At 42.8% G+C, this 16863-nt stretch overlaps 1 protein-coding gene across 6 annotated transcripts in view; it reads right to left on the bottom strand.

Moving 5' to 3' along the window:
- LOC137436726 (nesprin-1) overlaps positions 1-16863 on the bottom strand; it is a 344176-nt gene that overhangs the window by 81879 nt on the left and 245434 nt on the right. For all 6 annotated transcript variants that reach the window (XM_068130758.2, XM_078786725.1, XM_078786724.1 and 3 more), the window contains one exon: positions 725-887. In XM_068130758.2, coding sequence (XP_067986859.2) covers positions 725-887 — 163 coding nt within the window. The remainder of the gene's footprint in view (positions 1-724; positions 888-16863) is intronic.

Raw genomic sequence — 16863 nt, 5'->3', positions numbered from 1 at the left:
TTACCTAACCAACTCATCCACCAAGTTTGGTCATAATTCGTCCATAACCTTTTAAAATATCATGTTATATATCACTTTTTGCCCGATCTCTCAATGGTGAAGAATCACTTTAAAAAAAAAAAATTATCATATCCAAATCCAGATTCGAATCTTCACCAAAATCGAATCGATTCCGTCTTGTCACACACCCAACCTTGTTGTTGGGTAGTCAAATAATAACAGCAACAGCAGCAATAAGAGTTTGAAATGGAAAATGGAAAAGGAAGAGGTGCCAGATTTGTGCCAATTATAAAATGTAACATCAATAATAAAAAAAAAATAACCACCTTTAGAGGCCATTTTTCCCCGCAAAGCGGGGGTTGGCCTTTTTCGGGAACCGTGGTTGTTGTTGTTTTTCGGTCCCCTTTTTGAAGCAATGTTTTACGGCCGGATGCCCTTCCTGACGCCAACCCTTTTTGCCGCCTTTAACGACAAACAGGGAATTACCAGTAAGCTGGTACTCAATTAGCCGACCTCGGAAGGTATGTACAGGCTGAGTCAACCCCCCTGGCGTTAATTCAGCGATCAACCGGGATTCGAACCCAGGATCCTAGGATCCTAAGCCGGCACCCTAGCCGCTAGCCCAACACCAGGGATCCCAACATCAATGATAGTTGGAATTGGAGTCGCGGGGGAGAGAGCGGTGGATGAAACCGAGAACTTTTACCTTGAAGTTAGCACATACCTGGTGTTCGTTGAGTTTGAGCTGGATCTCCTGTGAGTCGAAGGAGTCGAAGATGATAGGCCGTGAAAGCTCAGCTTCCACATGGGCCAGCCAGCTGCGTAAGCTACTCATGCTGTAGTCCAAAGCTTGCATGCTGCCTGCCATCTCCTTGCTGCGTCGCACCCTGTAACCGCCACCACCACCACACACACAAACAAGCATTCTTTTGTGGTCTATTCGATGCTCACCGGTTAGCAACGGCTCACAGGTCTCACACATACAGCAGTTTCAGGCTTCCAGCAAGTAAGCTCCTTGGTTTGAGGACAAAATAACTTTTAGAAAGCTTTGAAAGGCACGCAACGGCAGCGTCACACCGCCTGGCAGTACAGAGGCGTGGAAGCTAAGGGCAGTAAATATAGTTCCTGGCAGCATTTTCCTCTGGATTGTAAGTATTTTGAGACAAATGTATTTTAACTGCATGTGCTTACAGTACATTTAGATTCAGGAAAACCTAAAGCTGTTTATTTATTTAATCAAATTCCAGGTATGGCTGTCCAGCAAATAAATTATTTCCTGCACGCTATTAATTAAAGGGTTGCCTTGGAGTTGTTTTCTCCTGTCTATATTTTAATTACTGATAAATAAAAAGTAATGGAATATTTTTTTAAAAACAACAAAAAAAAACAATCAAATCAGACGACAACCGTTGTCCTAGTGATTGCTGGAAAGTGTTACACCATAGAGCATGCCACCCTTCAGAGAGTGGATGTTAATCCAGCTGTTCTGTCTGCTAACATTCTCTTGTTGATGTTAAAGATCCCATGGTGCCCTTTGAAGACAGTAGGCCATTGTGCGTTCGCACCATGCCAAATTCCAAATTCCTGCCATGATTGCTGCTGGGATGGCAATGACAATTACCGCAAAGTGTATTGCTTGCTATGCAACTGCTGTATAGGCATAATTACTCTTTTGGCAAGGATAATTATACATAAAATGTTATCGTTAAAAGGACTGTAAAAGCAACAGGCAGTGCAATCTTTAAAAATGAACTTCATTGTTACACAAGTACAAGCAGTTTCAATCGCCCGGATAAAAGAGTAATTGCAAAGAAAGTTTTGATACCGTACTTAAAGAGCAAAAACGGTTGCACCAGATGGCCACCATACTCTAATCTTACTATAATTCACCAAATGTCCGTCCGTCTGTCGGTCTGTCCGTCCGTCCGTTCGTTCGAAGGTACCGCAAAAAGGGCTGAACCAATCGCAACGATATTTTGGGTGGGTAATCCTGGGATCTCCTGGAGTAAAATAGGGTATATTGTTTTTCCAATTTCAGCTTTGGCCTCCAGCATTTTCAGGTTTGGACTCCCGCATAATGTTATTTTCCCGGGTGCCGCACAAACGGCTGCACCGATCGCTGCACGGCTGCACAGATCGGCTGCACCGACCGGACTCGGTGACCTCGGACAAAGACCTTTTATAAGGACATGGGTTGAATCCCTGCTTGAGAGAATGCCAACCCCCTCCCCGCCATCACGGTCGTCTCTCCAACTCACAATCCCACGAGATATGCAGAAAGGACGACCCAAAACCAATTATCTTCTTTTAGATTCGTACATAAACATCATTAAAAGTAAATAATGACCTCGGCCAAAGTTCAAACGACGTGAGTTTAATCTCTACATGAGAGAATTCCACATAGCTATTTGGGTGGTGTATAGGCTAACAGATCGCTGTCTCCATCGATCTTGCCAAGGCCGTTACACCTATCGGCTCAAAATCATTTTAACTGTTGACTTGGTAGTTTTTACAATGAAGGAAGCATTAACAATGTTGTTAAAAGTTTATTTTGTGATTAATTTGTGATTGGAGCTATGTTGTTTGGAATGAAAAAAGAGATGTCGAGTTCAAGTAAATGACGACATGCTGTGATAGTTTCTACTTTCTAAACGTGAATTTCGCGGATCGCCATATGCAGATTCGCCACGGACCCACGATCGATGTTTCTATACATGAACGTACCCATTTGTTTGCGAACGGGTACGTTTTTCATGGAAGTCCTTCACGAACTTGCTGTCCATGTCTGACGTGCGACTGAGGGTGCTACAGAAATGTGGAATTTATTGGTTTCATGCTTTAGCATTCGCTGTATCTGCATTGCCCGTTTGCTTCTGGCCTCCCACCCGTGCGTAGCACGGGTATCTCACTAGTTGAACTAATTCACACAATCGGTGGTGTGAGTATTACTGGATCAAGATTTTTGCAGATCAGTGTTAGGTGTTTGAAAGAAACAATATTCAGATCATTATCCCATCAGGTTTGGTGGTTCCAAACAAGTGCATTAAGCACTTCATGGTTAAAAAGACAAGAGAATCAAGTTCACATAAGAAAGTGTTAGTAAGAGATTCAAAATGATAAAACATGTTGATTTGCTTTACATTTTGAAGGAGAAAATTACTTATTATATTTATTACCACCTAAAACAATCCCGTGCACCCCCGAGTACAACCACCTTTTCCAACTCATTCCATCCAGGAAGTTGGGTGGAGGTGAATTAAGTCTTTCCAGATTGATTGGTAAACTGACGTATGAACATGTATATCAAAAACACATGTGTACGTAGGAATTGTTTGAATCATACTATAAATCGCCTTGCATGCACAAAGCGAAAAGCAGGGTGAAACTGTCTGTCTACAACGGTCACTTTAAGATCAAGGAACAACATAATTTCAATTGAATGTTACATTTTGAATATGAATCGGCAAACTAACCTGCAGTTTGTTAGAACTTTGGCTCTGAATTTGGCAAATGGTACAGAATCTTGTCCCAATCGCACATGTGCAGAGAGCAATTTTTTACTGTCTTTACCTGTCTGGCAGTCAAACCAAATTGGACATTATTCCAAACAGGAAACTTAATGTTTTTGGTAAGTCATAAAGGACACAAACAATAGGCATGAATAACTAATGCAGCATGTTAATTAAGGTGGTGCAAAAGACGAGTCGAGGTAACATAAAATGATGTAATATTTTGTCCAAGTACTGCTAAAGGGAAGGTTTTTTAGTGTCAAAAAGGTGATTTATGTTCTACAGTGTTCAAGTATATAATTCAATTGAAATATAATCAAGATTTTAAAGGTTGTAATTTTTTTTTTTATCAGAAGTTTACCGCCGTTCATGCGCCTTCTTTTACACCACCTTATTTAACACATTACATTAGTTATTCATGCCTGTTGTTTGCGTCCTTTATGACATCCCTAAAACATAAAGTTTCCATTCACAATTTCGAGTGAACATGATTTTTTTCGTGCTTTTTTGGTTTTACTAGTTGTTTTTTTAAAATCACAAAGTGCTTAGTGGACTTATTTGGAACCGCAAAGCTTGATGGGTAATGGCCTAAATATTGTTTCTTTCAAATACCTAACACTGATCTGTAAAAAATTTGATCCAGTAATACTCAAAGCACTGATTGTGAACGACGAGTAGTTCAATTAGAGTACGAGCATGCATGAAAATGGGACTCAAGTTGTTCCTCGAACATGAACTGACATTTGTAGACAGCTAGACAAACGGACAAAGTGAACCAATTGCTTAACCCACTTTTCACTTTGTGCACAGAGTAATTATCCTGGTAATACTAACCGCAGAAAGCAGCAATTTTGGCTTAAGATCCTTGAAGTTTTACTATTGATATATTAAATATGCCTCTGTGGCTTTGGGAACTCAATCGTTTATTTTGTTTTTTTTTGGATACAAGATCGAGGCTCGTGAAAGAGCTAACATTAATCACACAAAAAGTCAAACCGACACACAAAACACAAAAAACAAGGGGAGCGGCAGACAAGATGGGGGGAGAGGGGGAAGGACACAAACACAACATTTGAGAGCAGGGACAACGGGAGGACTTGGGGGGAGGTGGGAGAGGTATAAAACATATGAACACTGCAAGGACTCTGGGGTGAATTAGCGGGGGTAGAGAAGATCAAGGTTTTGGATGGGGGAAGATAAGAGATGGTGGTGAACAGCTGTTTTAAAGACCTGGAGGGAGGAGTCGGATTGAAGGGAGTGGGGGAGTTTGTTCCAGAGGAGAGAAAAGGGGAATGAAACGGGAGAAAAGGGGAATGAAAGAGTGAAGGTGAGCAGAGAGCCGAGATTTTGGCAGTTTAACCATAAGAGGGTTGCTGGTAGATCTTGTGCGACCTGAAGGAATATTGGGGGGACAGAGCACAGAGAGAGAGCTGGGGGAGCAAGGCCGGAGAGGAGTCGGTAGAAGACAGAAAGACCACCAACCTGCCTGCGGTGAGTGAGTGAAAGGCCCTCGGAGTTCGCTTCATCGCAGGAGATTCCCATGATTCTGAAACATTACCGCAATAGTATTGAAAACATTACCGCAAACCATACAAGTCAACTTGCAGTGGGCTCTACAGACAATTAAAAATTCTTTTCGTTTTTCAGAAAACTAGTTTGCAAAATTTGTTGCTACAATTGTAGATTTGTACCTGGGTTTAAACACACAAATCAAACAACTAGCAAAGAGATGGAGGTTAAACAAACGAGACATTATAAGCTCCCTGGTCAAAAAGGAAAGAATATTCTTGTACTTGGCACATATTAATGTTATTTCATGTGGGAAAATAAAAATAAAAATCCAAAATAAGCCTCGGGTACAAAGAAACTTAAAATAAAGAGAGTTTTCACGGCTTATGAGGTAGGTATTGTTCAAGTGAGGAAACACTTATCCGAGTTACTCTGTGACTTCGTCTAAAACTCGGAAATTCAATTTCCGGTGTGAGTAGCCAAATGGTTCTCCTGTTCAATGAGTCAATGAATATAAACATGGTGCTGGTCGTCAGGGCAACCGCCTTTGGCTGCTCATTATAGGGCGAGAAGATATGGTGGTTTTTGAGTCCTTATCATTGGCTAGGTTGACGGCCTTCAACTTGGCAAATAAAAGAAAAACTTTGACTTGGGGAGAAGTTGGGAAGTTGGGTGGAGGTGGAGGAGGGCAACAACAGCCTTCTCCTTCAGTGCATGAAAGTCATTTCCATATTTCAGAAGATTTAACCATCTGGCAAAGATTTTACAGGCACGTGGAGCTGTTTCTAAAATAGGTACTATGAATCACACATGTGAAGAATCACTTGAAAATTTCAAAAATTCTCGTATCCGGATCTGGATTCGGATCTTCACCAAAATCGAATCGATTCGGTCTTGTCACACACACAACCTCTCCACCAAATTTCGTCTAAATCCATCCACAACGTTTTGAGATATCGTGCTATATATCGCTTTTTTGCCCTAAAATGGTGAAGTTCTCAGATCCAGATTAAAAAATGCTCAGATCCAGGTCTTCACCAAAATCTAATCATTTCGTTTTTGTCACATACCCAACCTCTCCACCAAATTTCGTCGGAATCTGTCCACAACTTTTTGAGATATCCTGTTCACAAACAGACAAACAGACAGGGGTAAAAACATAACCTCCATCCACCTTCAATGGCGGAGGTAACCAAAGTAGACATTGGTTTGAGAAGATGAGGAGCAAGACTGCACTTGAGTAACAAGCCTCTTCCATATGGGTGGAGGAAATGGGACTGAAAAATTTAATGTGGGCAAACAATTTAGATGTAGGAGGTGAATAAGAAATTTGTTGTTGGAAGAGTGTGTGTGGCTCATTAAGGCTGGGGATAGATGGGCCGCCAAAAGAGAGTGAGTGAAATAAAACCAGAAGGGAGATGGTGGAAGACTTGTATTGTGAGCTAGAGCAGCAGGCCTTGTCTCCTGACATCAGAGGGCAATGGTGCACATTCTCCATAATTTTTCTGAAGTTCATGCTGTGTCTTATTGAAATAAAAAATTGGGCAAAATATATTATTGAAGATCACATGAAGTTGAAAAATTGGATAACTATATTAATTTTTGAGGATAGATTCCAATCAACATGAATCAGTATGGCAGATAAGGCAGGCAGGATGGCTTAGGGCACGAGAGGTATCCACATTCACCTACAATATGTCTAGCCTGGGTTCGAATCTCGACACGACTACAAACTATCATCCCGATGTTTCACAAGCAGGGTGATTCATCAATGTGTGTGCCGTGCCGTCCCTGTTAAACTGGGCGTCTTGTCTGCCAGGATTAGTTGGTGTTTGTTAAAGATCCCATGGTGTCCTTCACAAAGAGGAGCCGACCTATCGCCGGCACCCTGAACAAATTACAAGTTCCTACCTAACTACTCAAGCGCCAGGCCTGTCCAGCTGGTTCATGAAAGAATTAGGCCAATAACCTCCGCCGCCGGCCAACCCCACAAGAAGGTGGGAATAATTGTTGCTATTAAAGAAGATGAAGATGCCCATGTAGACAGGTGCTGGTACTTCCACCATATGGAGGAATGAAATAGGTTCTCATTGAATGTTGCCTTCTCAGAAGGGATGTATTCGCAGATGTGTTTAAAATGTACTCTTTGCTAAATAAGAGTAGCCTATGGTTTAGTTTTTCATTTCCTCATCTTAAAAATGTTCAAATGTCATTGCTGGTTGCTGGCAGAGCTCATTATCAGTGCGGCTCTATATATATCCCATACTTATTCAGGGGTCAGAAGGCATATGTTAGAATTCAATGTTCCATGCCAATTTGTCTTGTGTTCTAATATCTGTCCTTGCAAGTGCAGGAACAAACCTCTTCCATCGGCAAGCCACTAAAAAAGCCGAAGGAGCAAAAGACGAAGCATCATAGTTGTCATTATTTAGCTTCCATAGACCTATATAAAGGCCTTGGTCAGCTTTCAATATAAAAATATTCTCTTGGAAGTGCAATAAGCTAATAATCGATTTACATGGTTTGAAAGCTAATAATCTATTAACTTGGAACATCATTTTGTGTCGGTCTAATCACGAAGATGTCTGTTTTAAAAGCTGTCTTCTGTGATTGAAGAAGAAGAAGCAGCGATTGGAAGTTGGGGTTGATGGGAGGTTTATTATACCATATATACTATGACAGCAGAAACCCTGTAAATATGGTTTGTATGTAAGTTTTTTTTTTGTTTTTTTGTATACAAGATCGAGGCTCGTGAAAGAGCTAACATTAATCACACAGAAAGTCAAACCGACACATAAACCACAAAATAAGGGGAGCAGTAGACAAGATGGGGAAAGAGGGGGAGGCAGACAAACACAACATTTGAGAGCAGGGACATCGGGAAATCTGTGGGAGGGAGAGGGCTTGGGGGGAGGAGGCGTGGGAAGGGGGGGAGGGGAGAGTATAAAACACAAGGACACTGCAAGGACTTCCAGGAAAGAAGTCGGTATTTCAAAAAAGTGGATCTGGGGTGAATTAGCGGGGGTAGAAAAGATCAAGGTTTTGGATGGGGGAACATAAGAGATGGTGGTGATGTTTGTATTGTAAAGAAGTATGTCACACAAAATTATCGATAGTAATACTCGAAGCAATAGAAAATATATAAAAGAACATACAAACACCAACCACAGCAAAAATGACAGCATGGCAGCTACAATAATAACTAGAATGGCACTCGGAAGAGCACATAACTCCACCAGGCTGAACAGTTTACGTTTTGTATCCCACTGATAGACCAGATCTACATCCGGACCATTTTTCCTTGTCACGCATGAAAATTGAATCGGCTTGTTCTTGTCGCACACCCAACTCATCCACCAAGTTTCGTCCGAATCCGTCCACAACTTTTTGAAATACGTATTGTGAAATATCGTTTTTGGCCCTATCACTCAATGGTGAAGAATCCCTTAAAAAGTTTTGTATGTGGATCCGGATCTGGATTTTCACCAAAATTGAATCAATCCGTCCTTGTGCCACACCCAAAATGTCCACTAAGTTTCGTCTGAATAGGTCCAAAACTTTTTGAGATATTGTGCTCACAACCAACCAGACAAACAAAGACAGACAGACAGGGGAGAAAACATAACCTCCGCACACCTTGGGCAGCGGAAGTAATTACCTTTTATAAATTACGGATCTTTTTTTCGTGCGTTTCACTTCAGTATATATGTATGCATGTATGCATGTATGTATGTATGTATGAATTAATTGACCTTATATAATTTAAAAAAGATATTTTTGGAAGAAGAAGAAGAAGATCTTTGGCGCAGTATCGTTGAGAGAGAGGAAGACAAATGATGAATTGTTAAAGATGATGGGAATAGAGCCTGTGATTGATGCTGTGAAGAACAGGTTGAGATGGTTTGGTCATGTGTTGAGGAAGGATGAAAGTGACTGGTTGAGAAGAGTGATGGAAATGAATGAAGAAGGAAGCAGAGGACGGGGAAGACCGAGAAAGACTTGGCTAAAGATGGTGGAAGAAGAAATGCGGGCAAGGGGGTTAACAAGGAGAGATGCAGAAAATAGGGCAAAATGGAGAAGATTGTCATGGGGACCGCAAGGCTAACCCCCGCTCTAGCAGGGAAAATGGCCTTTAAATGCATGTTGTTGTTGTTGTTGTTGTTGTTGTTGTTGTTGTATATAATTAAAAAAGACTTGGCCGATCTCCATCAAATTTTGCATACGTGCTGGGGGTACACAGGGTCAGTTCATGGGCACAAATAACAACCCCTCTCCCCATGTGGGTGGTGAGACTACATGCAAGTATTGCCTGTACATGTGGAAGTGGTTCAATCACTGATTCCTACCTGAGGGCAGGGGTATTGAAGCCATATTTTACTCCCAGAGGGAGCAGGTATTACTCAGTTATAAATTTATACAACTTTCTAAAACTGCTCATTGTTTGTTAAAATGCCCTCTTAGTATTCAAAGTGTAGCCATTTGCACATTCTATTTAAAACTATGTCTGGAACGCCCACCACCACCAATAACATCTGGAACTCATCGTTTCAAGTGAAAGGAAGAAAAAGAACGACTTTTCCATTCATTCCAAGAACAACACATTGCATTCAGAGGCCAAAGCCCGAGAATGAAAATACCACGCCCTAATGCTTCAAGCTCTCCTTGCTGCTCCAATTTTCCCCCTTATACCTCATCTCCCACAACCCCAACCACACTCTTCCCCTTTCTCCCACATCTGTGGCATGCTGCAGAGTTTGCAGTCACCTCTTGTGGTTTCTGGCCCTCCAAAATGGCCCTACACACTCACAGGGGAATGCAGTTTTCCTGGCACCTAGTACGAATGCCTATGTACCAACAGCTCATTTCAACCATCAGCTGACATGGCTGGGATATTGCCATCACAAGTCGGAGGAGAATACAACAAAAAACCAGAAGTAAAACATGAATCAGAGGTACAACAAAATTCTCATACAGAAAAGTCATGACTCCAGTTCCAGCCTCCACAAACAGGGTCAAACAAAGCCTTGCTCTGTAAGCTGCGCTGTCCTGCATCGCCACCACCACTGCCGCTATATTGTCATATCAATCATTCCTAATTTCTTCAAATAAAAACACAAGGGACTTTCCACTTCCTCAGAAAATCAACTGTTACCATTCCCTCTACAGGAGATCTCTCTTCCTTTGCACATCGTTTTTTGGGAAGCGTATCACATTAATTGATTTTGCTTATATTAGATGCTTTTACATTGCATCGCAGACTGGGTCTTGGATCTCTTCTCCCTCCACCACCCTCTTGTGTGATACAAAAAAATCCCACGGCTCAGTATGGTTTGAAAAGTTTGGAGTACATATAATACCACACCACTATGGTAATTAGGTGTTACCAACACAGGGCTGACGGGATGGTTTTGTGGGATGCACACTCGTCTCTAATCTGTCCATCCTGGATGTGCATGCCGACCCGGCTATAAACTGTCATCCCGGTGTGTTCACAGGCAGGGTGATTCATCAATGTCTGTGCCGTCCCAAGGAAGGCGTTAAATGGATGTCCCGTCTGCCGACATTGGTTGGTGGACATAAAAAATGTCATGGTGTCCTTTGCGAATAGTACGCGAGCTTTCGCCAGCACCCTGAAAAAAACAAAAAAAAACTCCTCCTCTACCCAGTCGCGGTCATTGCATCAGTGGCACAGCCACGCCCTCAGCCAATGACGCTACCCCACAACCTTGCACTGTGTACAAACGAAGCAAGTTACCAACACAATCATACTTTTCCTGGTTAACAATCTGCAGTTTAAAGTCAGGCATTGAACTTTTATTTAGATGGTGAAAAAAAAAAATCAGTGTGCTTGATGAAAAGGCCAAATTGGAATTAATACATCATCTATCGTTTATGTTTAATGTACAAAGGCAAAGGGAAAACAACTTAACTTGCAACAATGTTGGTTCCAACGTTTTTTGGTGGGGAAAAGGTGGGAGAACTTCTTTAAAACTAAAGCTCACAGAGGAGCTTGCACATCAATGCAAGACAAGGACATTATGAGACATCAGCATCCGAGGTAACCTTCTACATGAATTACAGACTCATTGGGAGATATGGAAGTTTGGACACAGTATATTGGATTTTAACCTGGGATCACCAGGTTGGTGGTCTTTCTGTCTTCTACCGACTCCTCTCCGGCCTTGCTCCCCCAGCTCTCTCTGTGCTCTTTCCCCCAAATATTCCTCCAGGTCGCACAAGATCTGCCAGCAACCCTCTGATGGTTAAACTGCCGAAATCTCGGCTCTCTGCTCACCTTCACTCTTTCATTCCCCTTTTCTCCCGCCTCTGGAACAAACTCCCACACTCCCTTCAATCCCACTCCTCCCTCCAGGTCTTTAAAACAGCTGTTCGCCACCATCTCTTATCTTCCCCATCCAAAACATTGATCTTTTCTACCCCTACTAAATCACCCCAGATCCACCTTGTTTGAAATTCCAACTTCTTTCCTGGAAGTCCCGGCAGTGTCCATATGTTTTATACCTCTCCCACCCCCCCCCCTTCCCATGCCTCCCCCCAAAAACCCTCTCCCTCCCACAGATCTCTCGATGTCCCTGCTCTCAGATGTTGTGTTTGTGCTCCTCCCCCTCTCGCCCCATCTTGTCTACCGCTCCCCATGTTATATGTTTTATGTGTCGGTTTGTCTTTCTGTGTGATTAATGTTAGCTCTTTCACGAGCCTCGATCTTGTATACAAAAAAATAAAAAATAAAAAATCACAGCCTCATGACGTATGGATAGGATCACGGGAGATGGGGGAGATGCCAAACAACCCAACCTGACTTTCGTTCAAGCTGTAACAAGACAACACTGTATAAGCAATACAGTTAACTTTGCTAAATCCTCTGTAAACAACGCTTCGTAAGGAAAAGTTGTCCTCAAAAGATTTCTGGATTAGCTTCATCTGGGCTGAGTTTCTGCATCATAATCTAGTGACTGGAGGTTCAAATCTTGACTATGATGCATGGCAAATCAATGGTGAATAGTGATGGCTTGTTGGTGAGGACAATCGATTCAGATAATCTCAGAGGTTGTGGATTTCAAATCCAGCTGGAGGCAGTGGTGTTAAGGATTTGGATTTGAGGCTTCAGTAAACCGAGTTAGTTTCAGGAGAACTGTCACACCATTATCGGATTGGAAGTAAAAACCCAGCTGGCTCACTGATGACCCTCAGGGTTTAATAATCTGCCTGTCCTATCTGATCTGGCCTACAGACGTTAGTCCACTCATTGTGGTTGACTCTTATTCCTTTCCGTTGTTAGAGGAGTCATTTAAATGGTGCATCTGCGTTTTTGTAGTGTTCACTTGACTGCACCTGGTTGGGTTTGAGGGTAGAGGAGTAGCAGTCAAAACCAAGTCCTCTACTCTCATAGTCAACGTCTGGCTCTCAAAGGAATCCTTCCATCTCCTCTCCCTGTCAAGGCTGGAGGGCCCCAAGGCAGTGTTCTGGACCCAGTCCTATTCCTGATCTTCATTAATGATCTCTCTGACTGGAAAATCCCCTTGATCTCTTTGCTGATGACTCCACTCTCTGCCGCTCCATTCCTCATCCCTCAGATCGGCAGTCTGCAGCCTCCTTACTCTCTGCAGACCTGGACAAAATCACAGACTGGGCAAACAAGTGGAACATGTCTTTCAATCCTGACAAATCTCACACTCTTACGATGTCTCTCCGAAAAGACCGACTGGACAACCCTCCCATCTACTTTCTGAATAATCCTCTCCAAGAAGTTCTGTCGCTCAAGCTTTTGGGTCTCACTATCTGCCATGATCTTTCCTGGGAAAACCACATTTCCAAGCTGGCCTCCAAAGCCAGTCGCCGACTGGGCATCCTCCGTCGTGCGAAGTCCTTCCTTGGCACACCTGAGCTCCTCACCACATACAAGGCTTTCATCCGCAGCTCAATGGAATACTGCTCTCCCCTCTGGGCTGGTGCTCCTGCCTCACACCTAGCTTGTCTTCACGCTGTTGAAACCAAAGCGTTCAGAATCATTGGAATCTCCCGCGATGACGCTATCTCCGAGGGCCTTTCACTTACTCACCGCAGGCAGGTTGGTGGTCTTTCCGTCTTCTACCGACTCCTCTCCGGCCTTGCTCCCCCAGCTCTCTCTGGGCTCTGCACCCCCAAATATTCCTGCAGGTCGCACAAGATCTGCCTGCAACCCTCTTATGGTTAAACTGCCAAAATCAAGACTCTCTGCTCACCTTCACTCCTTCATTCCTCTTTTCTCCCGCCTCTGGAACAAACTCCCTCACTCTCTTCAATCCCACTCCTCCCTCCAGGTCTTTAAAACGGCTGTTCACCACCATCTCTTATCTTCCCCAATCCAAAACCTTGATCTTTTCTACCCCCGCTAATTTCACCCCAAATCCACTTTTTTGAGGTGACATTTGTCTTCTTTCCTGGAAGTCCTTGGTGTCCTTGCGTTTTATACCTATCCTGCCTTCCCCCAGGCCCTCTGCCTCCCACACATCTCCCGATGTCCCTGCCCTCAAATGTTGTGTTTGTGTGCTTCCTCCCCTTCTCTCCCCATCTTGTCGACCGTTCCCATTTTTATATACTTTGTTTACTTGTTTGTTTGTTTGATAAATGTTAGCTCTTTCACGAGCCTCGACTCTGTATACAAAAAAAAAAAAACTTCCACATCCTCTTCAACGTCAATCTTCCTTCCAGGTCTTCAAGACAGCTGTTCACCACCATCTCAGATTGTCACCAATACAAAACCTTGATATTTTCTACCTTCATTAAACCTCACCCCATCCCTCCTCCCTTCAATTTTCCAGTTTTCCCTCCTTGGAGTTTCCTTCTGTATCCAACTTGTCCACCCTATACACGCCTGTTTTGCTTCCTGTTTTTACCTGTTACGTCTTGATTTGTTCAGTGTATTAGCTCTTCCATGATCCACCATCAACAATCAAGTCAGATAGGTCTCTTATTCTTGGCAAATTCTACAGTATATCTATCTATAAATCTGCAACAGAAAAAAATGGCATGTATTGCATACAATTTGCAATATTTGATCCAAGAATAAACATTATTATATGGAATAATCCATCCAGAAACACCTCCAAAAACTCAGCAAATAAATGGCATTATTTTTGTCCGGCGTTTCCATTTTTGTTGAAGCTCTGTATATAATTATACATCTCAACTCATGGATGAGGGTAGAGAAGCATAAACATTGATATTGAGAAACGAAGGTCAAGGAGAAGGGGTGATATAGGAAGCAAGTACAATATATTAGTATATACAAGTTTAGAAATAAACACAGAATTTCATACAAAGTGATGAAGAGCTGACATCTTGAATGACTGAAGGGAAGAACAGAACTGGACCTTTGAACATGTATACCAGGCAGGGTACAAGTCGATCTAATATTTATAAAAATTACAAGTTAATATCCTTGGCTAGTAGGGTATATTAGAGGTATGCACACTCACCTCTGAGCTGTTTAGCCTGGGTTTGAATCCTGGGCCCAGCTATAAACTGTCTCCCTGCAACATCGCAGGCAGGGAGATTCATCAATGTGTGTTCCGTCCCTCCGATGGAGATGGATGTTTAACTGGGCATCCCCTCCACTAGTATTAGTTAGTAGACGTTAAATATCCCACCGTGTCCTTCCTGAAGAGTAGGAGCGATACTGCCGGTAACCTGAACAAATTCCAAATTCCTGCCATATCAGTCAAGTGAGCGTTGATCCATCCAGTCTTGCAACTCTGAGGCAATGACACTGCCCCGACAGCCTAGCACCTCAGAGCATGAGGAAGATAAAAACAAAACAAAAAAACAAGCAGGTTTTGTCCTATATACAGTGTTGATGCCCCCATCATCTACTGTCCTTGTAATCTATGCAAACTGGCTACTGCAGTCTTTGTCCTGCATGTTACAAACCCCATCGAGCCTTACAGCAATGTTAAAAAAGAATTCATTTTAATCACTATAAACACCCACTCCCTTTGGGAACAGCCTGCGGTGGCAGGGGAGGGCAAGGGGAGAGGGGGATGGTTGAAGTGAGGGAGCAAGACAAATGTATTTTATGCCGTGGCTAATAATCCCCCCTATCTGCAGCAGGGGTCAGTAAACCACTTGCACTGTGGCACATGTACAGGCCAAAATTGTAAGTCATCTCACCCCTCACCCCCTTGCCAGAGGGGGTGGGGTATTGTGCCCGTGACCTGACTCTGGGTACAACTGGTGGAAATTTGGTGGAAATCAAAAAGCCACAAAGTACAAGGCAAGTGGTCACAGAAAAGCAGCTTTTCATCAATTAGTAAAACCGTGGTTACAGGTGCTTGTTCTGTGGCTTGAACTGTTTAACATGAAAATGATCAGTACAAGGGAATGCGAGCGCCGGGTTATGTGTTCCAGCAAATATTCCGAAACATCCTGTCAGTGCCATGAAAATAATCTTGGAGAGCTTGTACACATAGTGTATTGCTCTTTGCACAATGTTGACTTTTATCACAATGACCAAGTTTTGTGTACGAGCTTATTACATATCAATGTACTGTATATAATTAATGGATCACGGTGTCTGTCTGTCCACATCTTATTCAGTTTCCTATTTCTCTCCCCCTCTCTCTCCCCCCTTACATAATAACGATTGAGCATTCTAACCTGGGGTCATCATGGACAATATCATTAAGCAAATGCTCTAATTATTATTACTACTACTACTACTACTACTACTACTACTACTACTACTACTACTACTACCACTACTACTAATCTGCATGCCCAGCTAAGGGGCATAGAGACCCCCTCGGGTGCTTGACCCTTTTGCACTTCATTCCCTTGGGATAGGGGGAATGCGAGGTTAGGGTAGAAATTTGTAATTTGTTCATGGTGCTGGCGATAGCTCACCTACTCTTCACGAAAGACACCGAGGGGTCATTAACATCCACCAGCTAATGCTGGCAGATGGGTGTCTTGTTTAACGTCCATCTGAGGGACGGCACATATATTGATGAATCACCCTGTCTGTGAAATACTGGGTTGACAGTTTATAGCTGGGTCGGGATTCAAACCCAGGCCAGACAACTTAGAGGGGAGTGTTTGTACCTCGAGGCCACCCTGCCACCCCAAATGCTCTAAAAAAACAAATGTATTAATGGAAACGTTATAAGAATTAAGTTTCTAAATTCTCCATATTAACAATTGATTTGCAAATGTTCCTGTTCCTCAAAATTGTTCCGAAAAATTCCTGCTTTGAAATCGTGTTCGGTTTCCCATCTGAATTCCTGCCTCACGGTAATGGTGAACCCAGGTTCAAAATCCAGATAGCAAATACACGCGTTTGTCCATAGTCTACTTATGCCCTTGTAATTTAAGTAAAATACACTGATATCTCCAAATGTCTTTGTCCTGAATGTGATTCAAGTGCAAGCTCCTCCATAAGCATGAGATCACTGAAAATGTAATCTATCTATAATTCCAGTAATCTCTGTGTGTTTGTTTGTTTGTACGTTTGTACGTTTGTTTGTCTGTGACCGCTGTTTCTCGACAACCACGGGTCCGATATACTTGAAACTTGCCAGGTATATTGCTGGGGACCCGAGGATGTGCCTTTTCAAGGTTTCATATTAATCGGACAATTACTTACCGAGCTATGTCCAAAAAACGATTCAACCAATCAGAGAGCAGCGAGCTATCGCGTGTGCCGAACGTGGCGGACACACTCTGCCTCGGATGGCACATTTGAGAGCGTATTCATTTATTTCACGTTTGCAAACTATGTTGGCGCTATGTTGGCGTTAAACTATGTTTTAAAACTAATAAAAACCCCGGGGGGATTGTCACTGTACTC

The sequence above is a fragment of the Myxine glutinosa genome, chromosome 11, assembly GCF_964187855.1.
Source record: "Myxine glutinosa chromosome 11, kmMyxGlut1.1, whole genome shotgun sequence".
Lineage (NCBI taxonomy): Eukaryota > Metazoa > Chordata > Myxini > Myxiniformes > Myxinidae > Myxine > Myxine glutinosa.
Note: the sequence above shows the minus strand (reverse complement) of the source record. Positions and strands in the feature narration are given on the sequence as shown.